The sequence below is a fragment of the Lindgomyces ingoldianus genome, assembly GCF_010093535.1.
Source record: "Lindgomyces ingoldianus strain ATCC 200398 unplaced genomic scaffold BDR25scaffold_7, whole genome shotgun sequence".
NCBI lineage: Eukaryota > Fungi > Ascomycota > Dothideomycetes > Pleosporales > Lindgomycetaceae > Lindgomyces > Lindgomyces ingoldianus.
This window is the reverse complement of record NW_022985168.1, coordinates 1,325,616-1,340,090: the sequence shown is the minus strand read 5'-3', so window position 1 is coordinate 1,340,090 and position 14,475 is coordinate 1,325,616. Positions and strand designations below refer to the sequence as shown.

The 14,475-nt window shown below is 48.4% G+C and overlaps 5 protein-coding genes across 5 annotated transcripts; 3 read left to right on the top strand and 2 right to left on the bottom strand.

Annotated features, from left to right (window-relative positions):
• Positions 1-181: 181 nt before the first annotated feature.
• Positions 182-1,469, top strand: BDR25DRAFT_281207 (branched-chain amino acid aminotransferase II; the record flags this gene model as incomplete). The annotated part of the gene is made up of 3 exons (XM_033687873.1): positions 182-248; positions 305-418; positions 466-1,469. The coding sequence occupies 3 exons, from the start codon at positions 182-184 to the stop codon at positions 1,467-1,469; spliced, it is 1,185 nt and encodes a 394-aa protein (XP_033551157.1).
• Positions 1,470-4,611: 3,142 nt separating this feature from the next.
• BDR25DRAFT_385802 (uncharacterized protein) lies at positions 4,612-6,502 on the bottom strand (the record flags this gene model as incomplete). The annotated part of the gene is made up of 4 exons (XM_033697959.1): positions 4,612-4,969; positions 5,025-5,781; positions 5,831-6,010; positions 6,058-6,502. 4 exons carry the CDS (start codon positions 6,500-6,502, stop codon positions 4,612-4,614), a joined length of 1,740 nt encoding a protein of 579 aa, XP_033551156.1.
• Positions 6,503-7,996: 1,494 nt separating this feature from the next.
• On the top strand, positions 7,997-8,993 carry BDR25DRAFT_385792 (uncharacterized protein; the record flags this gene model as incomplete). The annotated part of the gene is made up of 2 exons (XM_033697958.1): positions 7,997-8,077; positions 8,172-8,993. 2 exons carry the CDS (start codon positions 7,997-7,999, stop codon positions 8,958-8,960), a joined length of 870 nt encoding a protein of 289 aa, XP_033551155.1. The 3' UTR covers positions 8,961-8,993.
• A 1,358-nt stretch (positions 8,994-10,351) lies between these two features.
• On the top strand, positions 10,352-12,118 carry BDR25DRAFT_332409 (cytochrome P450; the record flags this gene model as incomplete). Its single annotated transcript, XM_033692747.1, has 2 exons — positions 10,352-10,605; positions 10,657-12,118. 2 exons carry the CDS (start codon positions 10,352-10,354, stop codon positions 12,116-12,118), a joined length of 1,716 nt encoding a protein of 571 aa, XP_033551154.1.
• Positions 12,119-13,060: 942 nt separating this feature from the next.
• BDR25DRAFT_351865 (uncharacterized protein) lies at positions 13,061-14,441 on the bottom strand (the record flags this gene model as incomplete). The annotated part of the gene is made up of 11 exons (XM_033694929.1): positions 13,061-13,074; positions 13,118-13,176; positions 13,237-13,330; positions 13,372-13,475; positions 13,532-13,649; positions 13,714-13,805; positions 13,901-14,002; positions 14,066-14,093; positions 14,144-14,184; positions 14,245-14,275; positions 14,324-14,441. 11 exons carry the CDS (start codon positions 14,439-14,441, stop codon positions 13,061-13,063), a joined length of 801 nt encoding a protein of 266 aa, XP_033551153.1.
• Positions 14,442-14,475: the final 34 nt, after the last annotated feature.

The window sequence follows — 14,475 nt, the reverse complement described above, 5'->3', positions numbered from 1 at the left end:
ACGGGAATTATTTCGAAGGAAGTACCCTTTATTTACAGCCTAGGCTCTGCTCCTACCTGCTTCAGCATATTCCTGCGACCTTCATTCCGTTTCAGGGATATATTTTCTTAACACGCACGCGTCTCCAAAGTTTTCTTTTATACTTCTCAGGTCAACTATAGAATTTTCTATACCCTGCAGCATGTTTCCTCCAGCTCCTCTTGAAACCATTGACTGGAACCGCCTTGGCTTGTCCATCCAGGACAATGGTAAGTGTTCTTTCCTCGTACTCGATTTGGGCCGTCCCCCCTAACTGATTTAATAGTCAATGGTCACGTTGAGTCTACATATTCGGTCGCTACTGGCGAGTGGAGTGCCCCTAGATTCATTCAAGACCCATACATCAAGATTCACGGTCTCGCTCCTGCACTCAACTACGGTAAGTCTTCCGCAGCCCTTCGGCATACTTTCGTAACAAAACGTTAGGCCAGCAAGCCTACGAGGGACTGAAGGCACACCGCGGTCCGGATGGAAATATTCTTTTGTTCCGTCCTACTGCACATGCCGACCGCCTCGCCGTGAGCGCAAGTTACGTCTCTATCCCCGAGATCCCACAAGACCACTTCATGAAATGCGTGAAATTGGCCTGTGCACGAAACGCAGAATGGGTTGCTCCTCACAGCAGTGAGGCTCTGATGTATGTCAGACCGCTTGTCTTCGGTTCCAGTGGCCACCTTTCCTTAACCGCCCCGACCGAGTACACTTTCGCAGTTTACGTCCAGCCCGGAACCACCTACCATGGTGTTCAGCCGCTCCCTGCCTGCGTGATCGAGGACTTCGACCGCGCTGCTCCACGGGGAACTGGTGGTGCTAAGGTTGGGGGAAACTATGCTCCTGTGATCCGCCACACGGACAAGGCGCGCTCTCAGGGCTTTCATGTTACGCTTCACTTAGATGCTCAGACCCGGACGTGCATTGAGGAGTTTTCGACTTCCGGATTCATTGGTATCAAGAAGAATGGCGACCAGGTTACCGTGGTTGTTCCGGATAGCAAGAACATTGTTCAGAGTATTACTTCGGACAGTTGTCTTGCGCTTGCAAAGTCTTTTGGTTGGAAAGTCGAGAAACGCGAGATCCCTTGGAGCGAGTGCAAGTTCATGGATGAGGTGATTGCCGTTGGTACCGCTGCTTCCCTGCTGCCTATTCGATTACTCGCAAGACCTTCAACGGGGGAGAAGTTCGTGTTTGGGGAGACGACGGGTGAGTGCACTCTTCGGCTTGGCACTGCTCTCAGGAACATCATGAGGGGCAAGATCGCGGACGAGTTTGGCTGGACTATGACAGTCAATGAGGAGGATCTGCTCTTGGAACCCACGTCTGCTAAACCAATCCCAGAGATCTCGAATGGGGTGAACCATGAGCTGAATGGCGTTGCACACGTTAACGGGAATGGAATTGCGGCTCCAGTTGAGGTTGAGGTTAAAGCATAGGGTGCATAAGCTTTTTATATCATTCATGGGCGGCGTTATATATAGTCTAGGTGTATTTGTAAACATGTCAGACCTGTACTGCTTGATTCAAGAAAGCATCATCTCCATCCTTGATCGTGTGTGACAAAGCAATCAGATTACCACTAATGGAGCACTTTGTACTTAGGACAGGTTACGTTGAGCCCCTATGTCACAATTTGGTGTCATCATACTGCCCTATACATGAGAGTGAAGTGGACCTGGTTCTAATTCAATAATTGACAGGGAAAAATCACGGTTGGTCGGACATCGAACCTAAAGAGATCGTCTCAGGGCGAGGCATATGTACAACCTAGATCAGTTTGTTCTCTTCTGCCCAGTCTGTAATACTGTGGTATGGAGGCGAAAGACCTCACTCCTTGACTCCTTTCGTTGAGAACAATCAAATCCTATCCTTTCTGCAATCTCTAATTCTTAAAGGTTACGTGGGTTTGCCCACCCTTCAATCTTTCTTTTAGAGACATATTTGTAACAAAAATTTACACGCTAGCAGCCGGATCGTTCACAGGATGCCCAGAAACACTTTGCACACCCCTGTCGAGCTTCTGGCTTGTAAATCTCCAGGTTAGATTATGTCCAGACGTTAGCTCGACAAAAATCCGACTCATAATCCTCAATATCCTCAAGTTAAAGAGGATATGGAGCAGCGAATACAGAGGGAACGGTTCGTAGCTCTCAGGTCCAGCCAGCTTCTCTCACATAATGAATACACTGAAAATGGTGGAAAGAAACATTGCATACATTAATCATTTCGTCATTATATCCAAGTCAAGAAGGAGGTATGGTTTTAAAGCGATTCCCAAGTATTCTCACCTCCTGAGGTAAGCTTCGCGCACCCTGCCGACTGCTTCTTCAACCACATGTGTCTGCAAGAGCGTGTCACCTAACTTTTCGCTAACATCGAGAAAATCCTTTCGCCCAGCCTGCGGACCTCAACTCATAATTTCGACTTACTGTCCGTACGCAGCAGCAGCGTTACGGTCTGGATACTAGTTATCGCGCGAGAAGGATCACGTAGCTATGTCACGTGATGCTCGTGCGCGAACCTCCGTGCGCGAACATGTAGATATTCTCCTTTTCATCCGTACGCAAGCAAGCCAAGCAATGACCAGAAATCTGTTGCCCACCTTACCTACTCCGTACGCTGTGCACACTGTACACTACTCTTACTCTTGCTACTTAAGTGCTTTTACCATAAGCAGCTAGCTGAAAGAGCCCATTCAACACTAATTAGTGGTTGATTTGATTAACTGCAAATTAACAAGAGTGACGACGGAGTACCCACGCCCTGTGAGGTACTTTGTTTTGTTACCTATCCTTAGGGATAGCAGATTAATTCTTTGCATCGTACGGCAAGCCCTGCTACCGCACGAAGTAAGGAGGAGATAGTGCGAGACGCACACTAAAACAAACAACAAAGCTGCACGAACTAGCAGCTAGACAACAACAGCAGTACCCGCGCGATCCACTGTAAAAGCGATCGACTATACTACCACAATAGAATCCCACCAGCAATCAACAACTCCGCGCGATAACTAGTATCCAGACCGTAACGCTGCTGCTGCGTACGGACACTTACGCCTATTGAAAAAAAGCACGCCGCGATTGCTTCTTCTATCCCGCAAAATCGTATCAGTGAACCTGCAATGTTGAGGAAAGCTTCTACATAACAACGAGAGATGGTACATATTACAGCCGATTTGTGATTGGATAGATAGGCCGGTTCGGAGTCGGCGCTGATCGGTCGGTCGGATTTTTGTGACATTTGCTAAAACCGCTTCTCGGAACAAGCTAGGAAAACTTTGGAATGTGGGGATGGAGAGAGATAGGAGGGTTGTTAGAACAGTGGCAGAAATATGTGCAATTGCGGCACAAAATACCGTAGGATTATACCACAAATGCGGCGCTAATATGACATGTTGGATCCACAAGTGTGCATTCTGGGTCGTATGATGAACGCATCATCTGTAGAACTATGATGGAAGTATCAAATAGGCATTAAAGAAGAAAGAGTTCCCGCGTGGTAGAGGTGTAGTTGTAGACCACAACTACAAATGATAGTGTTATGGAGAGAATGTGCCAAAGAAGCACACTTTCTCTTTTCGACATCGGGTATGGATGAGAATCATGCGGCGAAAATAGTAGTATCGCCGGTGGTGTGGAACAGCTTTGCGACAGACCGGATTCAGATTTCAAAGAACGAAGTCTGACTTGACGATTTCGTTCAATCAAACTTAGAATCATAAACTACTAACTTGCAAACAATACAATTAGCGCGAATAGTACAGCCTCCACTAAGGCCCCATGAAGTCCCATATTTCGGAGCCGCATCAGATAAGTATGCTTATACGAAGTACCACACTGCCACAGTGCAGTGCGATACCCTGCAGAATCGAACTACGGACTTTCTTCGTTCGTTTCCGCTGCCTAAACCGCCCGGCAGGACAAGGGCCCAAATTTAGTCGGGGATAAAGAGTTCAGTTGTCATATTGGTCACTAAGGTGGGTTTGGAAAGCGAATCATTTTGTAGACATTTGGATTTAGATTGTATATTTGCATTGAAATGAAGTGGCTGATAATGGTCATACAGATATTTTAGAATCATTCTTCTATGCGCACAAATGGCAGATTAACCAGTCTATCTAGACATCAAATAGCATAACACCGATGCAAATGCGAGGGCCAATGCCCAGTGGGAAATAAGGAAAGAAACCCGGGAACTCCACCTCCAGCATGAGGCATTCCATCGCTGCAATGGTCTATGGGTATAATAGCAACTAAATGAGAGGAATGGAAAAGCATGTACAAAGATGAGTAAGATGTGATGTTCGTTCGGATGTCTTACTTTGCCCCGTCCGTGTGGCTAGACAGAGCCGCACCGTTACTGAGCCACCACATTCCGGTTTCAGGATTTTGCGAATGCGTCAGCCTTAACGAAGGGCAGAAGTCAGATCCGTATGTCTATATAGACCTCCATGTCTGCTGAAGTTGGTGGTTCTAGCCCGATCACTAGGTTCTCGCGACTCGATAGCATCCTGCCACCTGAAAAATATTCCGTCCTTCACCGGGAAGGCAGGCGCCGAAAGAAAAAGGATGCTTGGATTTAACCCAGACATAAGAGACGGTTTGCAGAGACGGCCTTGGTGCTGCTGCTGGGCTCCAGCATCTCATCCCACCAGCCGTCTCGGAGTTGTTGAGTTGGATCTTGATTTGCAAGCCAGATTCGAAGCCCCGAAACGCGCTGGAGAACTGCAGGAAGGGTGTTCTTGTCGCCTTCCGTGATTGGAACTACGCGCTGGTAGAGACAATCGCGCTTGTCGGCACTTGCTGTCACAGCCGCAATGAAGAGAGGCCAGGTTGGGTAAATGGCAGTATAAAGATGGCCCTTCACGGGAAGCGAGAGGAGAACGGTAGAGAGAGCGTCATTGAGCTCCATGACTGCGGGATTAAAACGCGTATAGCTGAGTTTTTTCATCAGTAAAAGCCTCAAACTAATATGGCTGACAGGGAGCGTACCCATAGAGGCGGCATCGCAAGTAAATCAACGCAGCAAGACGATAAGCTTCTGCAGTAGCGAGCACAACTTCTTGTGGCTCACCCTGAATTTCACTCGTCCATTGACGAAGATTTGCTAATTGCGACTCTTGAAGTTGTGCATACACGTGCTTGTGCGACTTCATGGGGCTCTTGGCGTCGGATGCAAGCGAGGTGACAGATGAGATAAGAAACAGAAGTTGTGGCGATACCCCGAGGATGCCGCAAATGCGCTGTGCTTCGCCTGGAGGAGTACCTTCATACCAGTTCTTCGTTTCTAATGAGTGAAGCTGAGTGTTCTGAAGTTTGAAGGACGTCTGTGCAGTTCGTGCAAGAACCAATTGGTGTCGGATGAAGAGCGCAGGATCTGCATGGTGATCAAAGTAGGCCGCAGGTATTGTGTCAAATACGTTGGCGTGAATTGACCAGCACAGGCTCAATTCGTCGGTGTTGTTCACCGCATCGTGATGCATCAAAAGCATGCTCGTTGCTAGAGCGGCATCATACGCTTCGCCATTGCTAATCTGCCGCGCAAGAGCTTGTAATGCTTGCGTTGAATAAAAAAGATCGGCTCGGTGATATTTTTCCTTCTCCGAAGGGAGGTATTCACCGATGTAAGAGGCGCTCAGGCTAAGAAGAGCATATCGAGTACTTTGGCAGGTATCTGCAACTCTCAGGAGTGATAGGTAAGTATTAGCACCTGTCATTGGCGTCCGTCCTGGGCAGATTCCGTTGATATCTACAAGTCATTAGCTGAGGTGGTCAAATTCTGGCGCCAGCGCACATACAAAAATCAATCAAAAGTTGCTCCATATCTCCACCCCAAAGGCTACTATTTGGAACATACTTGATCAGACCAAGCCAAGACTCTTGAGAGGAGGCACTGTCAAGTGAATTCACTGACTGTGGGGTAAAGGGGCTGCTCGATGAAGCGCGCAGCATGTCCATGTCGGCCATGGGAGAATCCACTAGAAAGATCAGTATCTTTTCCAGCCACTTAGCCATGGCAACTCACCTTTCATGCCGGTAATGTCGGAGAGCTCGCACAAGAAGTCCTGGCAGGCATCCGCCTTTGACTTTTGGATATGTCGAATCCGTTGTACGACAAGCGTCACCGCGTTTGAGTCCTGGATCAGAGCGAGATAGGGGCCCTGCTGCTGCATCGTTGTTTTGAACTTCTCGAACTGCTTTCCGTTGAGCTCGCCCAACCTCCAGTACAGTTGTCCCAACACCTCGAGTAAGACAACGCCTGGCCCTTCTGTGATCATCCATTGCCGTATTACCAAGAGATTCCGTCGGCTGTTCCTCTGGTTTCCTTCGGTCGGCAGGTCAACCACCCTCGCCAGTAAGCGGTCGATGTGTGTGCAGTCAAGGCATCCAAAGTCTGGCGACATGGACAAGTGCTGAAGAGCATCGTTGGCTGCCTCCAGAGCCTTGATGAGTCGCCTGTCTGCATCCATTGCGAAGTGTGTGCTGTGGTAGCTTCGAAAGAGTGGTGAAGCTGATGATTGTTGCTGATCTTATGCGATGCTTCGTGGGTCTGAAAAGTGGGCACCGACTCAATTTTCTGAGGTGTGTAGCCTAAGAGACAGCGGTTCAGATTCTAAACGCTGTCTTGTACAGAGAAGAAACGTGGGGAAAGAGACCAGTGCTATCCTTGCTAGTGTCAAAAATAGAAATAAGGGATACCACACGATGATTGAAGGAAAGTGGGAAGTTTGAGTACCGCCCCAATATCCAAGAACCTGAAACGCTTTGAGGACTCGAGGAGTATAACAATATGAGGCTCCGCTGCGCCGTTCCCGCCAAATGGGAGGCTTATTCTGACACGATGTCAATTTCCCAAAGACCGACCAAGTCCCCGAGAGAGATCCCCAGATCGTCTCGCAGGATTCGGGGCAGAACAAAGAATCGCGATGAGGTTATTTTGACACCGGCTACTAAGTTTTGATGGAGGCAGTGGTGCACTGACGGCTGAAAGTAGCCTTCGGAGGCGCCTTTGTCATCATTCAAGGATTCAACCTTTCACCGTAGAACAGCAAGGAGAGCAATTGCTGTGGTTGGCGTACTGCACGCTCCGCCTCGAACTGAGGGGGTTAGTCAGTGTTGTGAAATGGCAAAAAAGGAAATCCACTATGGACATGTCCGAGGTCACGACGTGCGCAGTGCATGGTCCACGTCAGCCACCCTCCTGGGATTGCGAAGAGGGCGGGGGATTTGGGAGGCTGAGACAGGGGGGCCAGGGGCTAAGCGCGGTCTCGGCAACGTTGATCAGGCCCGAAGCGGTAAGTTAGGAAGATCTGTTTCCGGCCATGTGGCGCGGGCGTGCTGGCCTGGTTAGCGCGCTCCGGATCTGCGCTTGGACCAGGGCGGCTTCAGCACCCAACAGCTGTTGGTGCCAGCTAACACTTCACCGCGGGTTTCTACTCGGCATCCAACATTTTCGATCCGTACTCCAAAACGCACCATCTTGCCGGCGCCTTCTTCCTGTGTGTGATTCCCGAACTCCGTAGGGCCCTCGTACGCTTCTCCTCCCGCCAGCACCTTCCCGCCCTTGGTTTTGATACTCGCCACACTTCGCATCTCCAGTGATGGCCAAGCGGACCCCAAGGCCCGCCACTGCGCCCCGGACGCTTGTGTTTGAAATAATGCCTTCGACGTGACAACCTCAGGGCCTAGGCATTTCTCAGGTATTGCTGGTGCCGCTTAGCCCAGCCGCTCTGCCCAACTGCAGATCGCAGCGCTGACTACAGCAGAGGTCCAAAAAAATCATACTGTGGTGCTAATTTGAGACCTTACGCAAGTCATGTGCGGATATATAGTAAACATCCAACTTCTCTCGGCGATTCCATAAGTCAATTCCTTGAAAGTTTTATCAAATCCTTCCTGCTGATTTAATATTTATTTTTCCATCCAGAACCCAACCTCAGATTCGAGACATTGTAACTAAAATGATGGACATCTCCCAATCTCCGGGAATCACAATTCACCTCAGCCCTGCCCAGATCTTCATCGTTGCAGGTCTATTGGGCGCTGTTCTCTTGAGTAACGCCAAAAGCCTTATTTTCATGTGGCACGTAAAGTGACCCACCTAATAGGAATTTTGCTGCGAACTAACTATCAACACAGGGACGACTCTTCTCACAGCTTGCACGGCATCTCCTTTTCCGACGTACTCAACTCACAGTAAAGAGCGCGAAGCATGGCGGCGAGTCTCTGTTTGCTCCAGTGGTCACTTCCTCGTACACTCCTCTGCTTGATATTGATTACAATTTGCACAAGTCCAACAGCACTTTTTTCAATGACCTCGACGACAACCGCACCGAACTTATGCTTGCCCTTTTCAAAGATGTCGTCCAGCCCCTAGCTCGTGGCAAAGAAACACTGAAGCCCAAGATGTTCAACCTTGGTGGAACCTCGTGCATTTTCAAGAAGGCCATTCCCCCTTTTGCGCATTACGAAATCTCCTCGCGTGTTCTCTGCTGGGATGAGAAATGGATTTACGTCGTTAGTCACTTCACAAAATCAGGCTCGAATAAACCGACGCGCTTCCTAGTTAGTCCACCAGCAGCGAAGGCATCACCGTTCTCAGACACAAAGAAATTTGGTGACCAACAAGATCGAATCTACGCTACCGCTATCACAAAGTACGTCTTCAAAGCAGGTCGCGTGACTTGCCCGCCTGAGTCTGTCATGTTAGAGTGTGGCCTGTTTCCGTCTAAGCCTTCCTCGGAACAGACACAAGGATTTGAGAACATTACTGCAAACGCGAAGAAGGAGCGCGACTGTCACTGGTCATGGGAAGAGGTTCAAAATGAGTGTCAGAAACATTTGGAGTTGGCGCAAAACTTCGGGAGTCTCGACCAGCTACATGGGGCGTTCATCGGGAGATCAGGGCCTGCGATGTACACCTACTGAAACCAAACGTAATATTGCATATTTAGAGATGGGTTGTTCTTGGAGCTGATAGACACGCCTTCTTAATGGATAGATTGTGATCACTTCATAGTATTTCTTTTCGCACGAGAACAACATCGAATCTTGGAAGTGATGGGTGCGTTGTCACGTAGTAGGCTGACTGCGTTGCCCTGATCTTTCCATTCTGCATGTCCTCAAAAATTGCAGCATTGATTGGGAAGCATCAAACTTGGCTGGGCAAAGCTTGGCTCTGTTATCCCACTGCGTATTTCGTGGAACACTGCTGATCGGGATCACCCATTCCACTATGCGCGACATGGCAAATTTGGATCCATCCTTTAGGATTAAACCTTAAATGAACAGTCGCTCCTATCCTCGGGAATTATTCAACGAATACGGTGTTCCTGGGAAGAATGCGAAAGAAAAGGCGGATTTACAGTGCTGAAGTTGGTCAATGCTGCTTAGGAATCGCCAATAGCCGCAAAGTCTAAATCTGCACTCTGGATCTGACGTCAGCTTTGCACTACACCCAATCTATGTAATGCAAGTACGACAGCCACTGGGGTGGAACATTAAAGTTCCACAAGAATGCAAGCACAGTGCCACGACTGCCCTCTCGCGGCTGGCTCCCGCACGTGATCGCGCTAAATCCCTCCAAGCTTGCCAGCGGAAGACATGTTTCACTCCAATCCCGATATCCGTCGCACAGCTGAAGTTGGCACCTGAGGAAATGCAACGGACTCGCGAAACGAATACGATGAAATCGAGAATATCTAGCAGCTGCCCGGTGGTTGCGGCTTTGCGTCATGACAGAACTACTAGTTTTCTCTTTGTTGGACAGAGCGCGCAAAGTTTTCAGCCTCATCTTCCTCAGCCTTATGCTAGCATGTTTCACGATACCCTTCTCCGGCGTCCGATAGAAGGCCAATCAAAGAACGGATTCGGTAATTTCTCTGATTATCTAGGTTGGCCAGCCCTGGGCACATCCTAGTCGGCACAAGCGCAGCTGTCATGGCAGTGTCATTTTTCCACCTGCCCTCCACCCAGTCGTTGACAACTAACCAGCCGAAGCCTGCCAAGCTCAAGCGGGAAGAACCAGGTTATTTTCAGCCCGCCTTCGAACCCAGTGGGATGCCTTTGACCTACAGCCGGTCGCTAGGGGTCCGGACATGCACTGCCATGCATAAAGCCTAGAATAGTCGGTTTGGCGGGAATCTCACATCACTAACAAACGATTGAGAAGTATGAGAGTGCGCGGTGTTTCGATCTGACAGGCACGCAGGAATATACCGCACTTGATGATCTCTTTATATTATTTTTCGATTTGTAGCATCTTGGGTACCTCGCATAGCTTCCTTTGATTCACGATCATCCATCAACATACAGCAATAATGGGTCTCCTCCGTTCTTTTCAGGAAATCCCCTATATTCAGGGGCTTTTAACGTCACCAGTAATTTCAATTCTCTCTTTCTTTGTTCTTTCTTGCGTCCTTACTCGCGTTATCACCGAAGTTCGAAGCCGCGTCGCCATAAACCAAGTAGATGCTGCATCGAAGACTCCGAATCGCATCCCATATTGGGTTCCATTTGTAGGGTCCGCTGTCTCTTTTGCGAGGGATATTGAGGGGACTCTTTCCCGTGACCGGTACGTACTTGCCAATCCAGCACAGGATGGGCATCACTGAGTATACCGTAGTGACACCAGTGGAGATGGAATCATCTCTTACCGCATCGGCCTTTCCAAATACTATGTCATCAACATGCCCTCCCTCGTCCAGCAAATTTTTGCGCAAAAATCGGCCACCCTAAACAAGCAGAAGATCCTAGAATGGTTCATGAATGCAGCTTTTGCCGACAAGCACGCCACTCGCGATGAGCATCATGCATTCCATGCCAACCACCAGGGCCTGAATCTCATGCTGAAGGAGGACTTCATCAACGAGGCAACAAGCAAGACTGCGAAGGCTCAGGAGATTAACGCCGCCTGTCTCGTCACCTCCGCGCCGTGGTCCACTCCTGACGCCGAGGGCAAGCCTCTTAAGCAATGGGAAGAAGCTGCCAAAGTAAACTTCAACAGTGATGGTACCTTCGACGCAAACTTCTACGGACTGGTTGTCAACTATATGGGTCAGGTTGTCATCGACATGCTCTGGGGCAAGGGCTTGATCAAGAACAATCCTAATCTCCAATATGATCTTTGGGACTTTGATGAGGGTGTCCACCACCTTGTTGCCCCGCTTGTCCAAAATTTCACTGCTGCTGGTCGCAAGGCCGTCGGCTGCCGCAACCGTCTCACCGTCGCTATGGAAGAATGGCACAATGCTGTGGCAGCCATGCAGCGTGGAGAAGACCCTGGACCAAGATACAATGGCCAGCTCGACGATATTTCGGATATCATGCAACAGCGTGTGAAAGTTTGGGTTGACAACAACGCTTCTCCTACCTTGCAAAAGACCAACGATGTTTCGGTTATCTGGGGTGTGAACGTAAACTCAAACAAGAACGTCTTCTGGATGCTCCTGCACATCTACAGCAACTCTGCCATCCTCTCCGACATCCGCGAAGAAATCGCGCCGTACGTCAAGGTCTCTCCGTCCGGAGAGCGCGGGCCACAAGGCTTCCCTAAGCTTGAAATCGACGTCGATGGTCTAACGAAGAACTGCCCACTTATCAAGTCAGCATTCTACGAGACCATGCGTATGAACATGTCTGGACTTGGTGTCCGCCAAGTTATCAAGCCCGTCACCTTGAAAGAATCCGCCGCGGACGCTGCCATGTTCGGCAAGAAGCGTCCACAATCATACACCATACCTGCTGGTACAACTCTCGTGCTCTCCAACGGCACCATGCAAATGGACCAACGCATTTTTGCGGAGCCAGAGAAGTTCATCCCAGAACGCTTCATTGAGGAGGGCCCGAACGGAAACCCTCGTGTGACTATGAAGAACTTGCACACCTTTGGCGGCGGCCTATACAAGTGCAAGGGTCGATACTTTGCGGAGAAGGAAGTATTGATTTTCGCGGCTAGTTTATTGGTTATGTGGGATTTGGGACCCACAGTGGGAGAGGAAATTGTGATTCCAAAGATGGGGCTGGCTGGAGCGAGTAGAGGTCCAGTTGAGGACATTCGCGTGAGGCTGACTAGGAGGTATAATTAGTTCCCGCGTTATTGGTCCTATTTTCATCTGTAAATACTGGATTTGTTTGGGGCGCAGACGGGTTGCCAGGTTATTGATGTTCCATGTTTGAGAACTTTATCCTATTTTCATCCACATGCGCTGTAGTTTTTAAACCTTAGATATAACAGTAGGCATCATAGACTTTTGTAAATCAAAACATGTCAGATTATCACGATTGGTGTGCACTCTTATCCCAAATCTCAGGCTTCGGCCACCTCGTCTGCTCACAGTACAGCCTTCACCACAACTTGTCCTTTGTTGAACCCTACGAAGCTCCCCTTCTATTCTCCCTATAAATTCCCCCTAGCTTCCTCGTAGTCTAGTCTTGTAGCATATCTCCCTTCATATCTCGCTACTCATAACGCAGAATCCATTCCATATTGAGCTCACGACGCGCGAGCACATTGAAGGCCTAACCTCTTTTATTTTCTGTTCTACCTTTCTGTCGTCCTCCGCAGCAGACCCAGAGCTAGGTAGTGGGTCTCAAAATAAGTCTGAGTCAAGATTCCTTAAAGAAACTTGGACCAGAGGGCGTCCAACCGTTTCTGAACAACATATTTTATAGGGCAAATTAACGCTACTCTTGTGGGTGATTTACGTCTAGGGTTTTTGAGTTATTCTCTTAGGTTGCCTTTTGAGTCTCTTTTGTTCTCAATGAGCAATAAGAATATTTGATAAAATGGCCTGGAGCTGATGGCTGCTGTTGCTGGGCTCCATATGTTACCATGTCTGATGCGAAAAATATAGTGAGATCTAATAGTTTGCACGGGATGAGAAGGAGACACGCTGAGGGTCAACGCAGGCTTTCACAAAGCGAAAATTTGCTACTTAGTCCGCCTTTTATCGTTATCTAAGGGCGAGGAAGCACGCTTTGAGGGGTTGTCTCAACTTTAAGTCTTCGTGGCCCACGCGCGAGATCCATCAAATGTGTTGGGCTTGATGCGTTGGTGGATGGAATGGGTTGAAGAATAAACTCACGGTCGTACTTCCGTAAGGGTAATAAATGTGAAATATAATTAAGAGGCTCAGGTAGAACGCTCCACGTCCTTCGCAGAGCAGATTTTAGGGACTACCCTTCCTACGGTTAACTTAGTTACAGTGCCTTTTCTAAAGGTTCATCCCGTAGACCTATATTTTGTAGAATAGCTTGTATGCTCATAAAGAGCCAGTGTAGTCGAGCTGAATATGAAGCTGGTATCGTCATGTGTTAGATAATAAGAAGCTAAGGAAACTCTCCCGCTTTGTGAGAAAATATGGTATGCAGAAAATTATCGAGTTGGAAAAGTGTTGAGATATAAGAACGATAAAAAGAAAGTACTCGAGTAATAGCGAATTCCTGAATACCACCCTTTCGGAGAACAATACATACTTACAATATATACCGCATACTACCAAAGCAAGCTCAAACCAACAAATTGAGGGAGGAAATCACCATGTATACAGCTGATAAGGTGGGCGTGGAGATCTGAATGAAGCCTCTCTAGCAGGAAAGATAAGCAGGGAAGGTGCACTGTGCTTGGTAAATGAACCAATTAAAAAATCCTACTAGCTATCTAGTACTTATTTGCAGGGACTATCCACCTCATAAGCAGATGCTAGTGTTGAAGAGCGCCGAGAGGATATGTTAGTCACTATCAAACCAAAGGTCGTGGGGTCATGGAACATCCTGGGCTCCTGGCGTAAGAAGACCCTAGCTGCTAAGTGCCAGTTTTGTAGCGCTTAGTTTTGTAGCGCTTAGTTTTGCCTCAGTCATCGTTCCACTCGTAACCTGAGCTCTTGATGATAGAAGAATAATGTAGTTTCAGGATGCCAGACAGCTCGGATGACGACATGCTATTTTCTGTAGTAGGCTCAGTCAACATTCTACTCATATCCTAAATCATCGAGGTCAGCAGACATTCGTGAGATCCATGCACAAGAACTCACCTACTCCTGCCTAACGTTTTGGCATAACCTCATCCATGATCGCACTGATATGTTGAGCGGATTCCTTTCCTAGCAAACCTGCGAGATCAGGTCTAATTACTTCGAGAGGAAATAGCGGTCTAAGCGGCGGAGTTCGATACCATTTTGTTCCTCAATGACGTAGTCTTCTTGTTATGTACCCCATAACTTCCGTGGCTACAAGACAGAGCACTTATCCACGTGCAGCCCAAGGATGCCTTTACATTACTAGATAGCAACTATGCCGCGGCTTGTTCTCTAGATTTATCCAGGCCTCCATTCTACAGTGACGCTTTCGCCCTCCAAGACTCGCATAGTCACGAAATAGTAATGCAAACGTAGCCCTACTTCCAATCATTAGTGTCAAGACGTGTAGTAGAATAGTTCCTTCC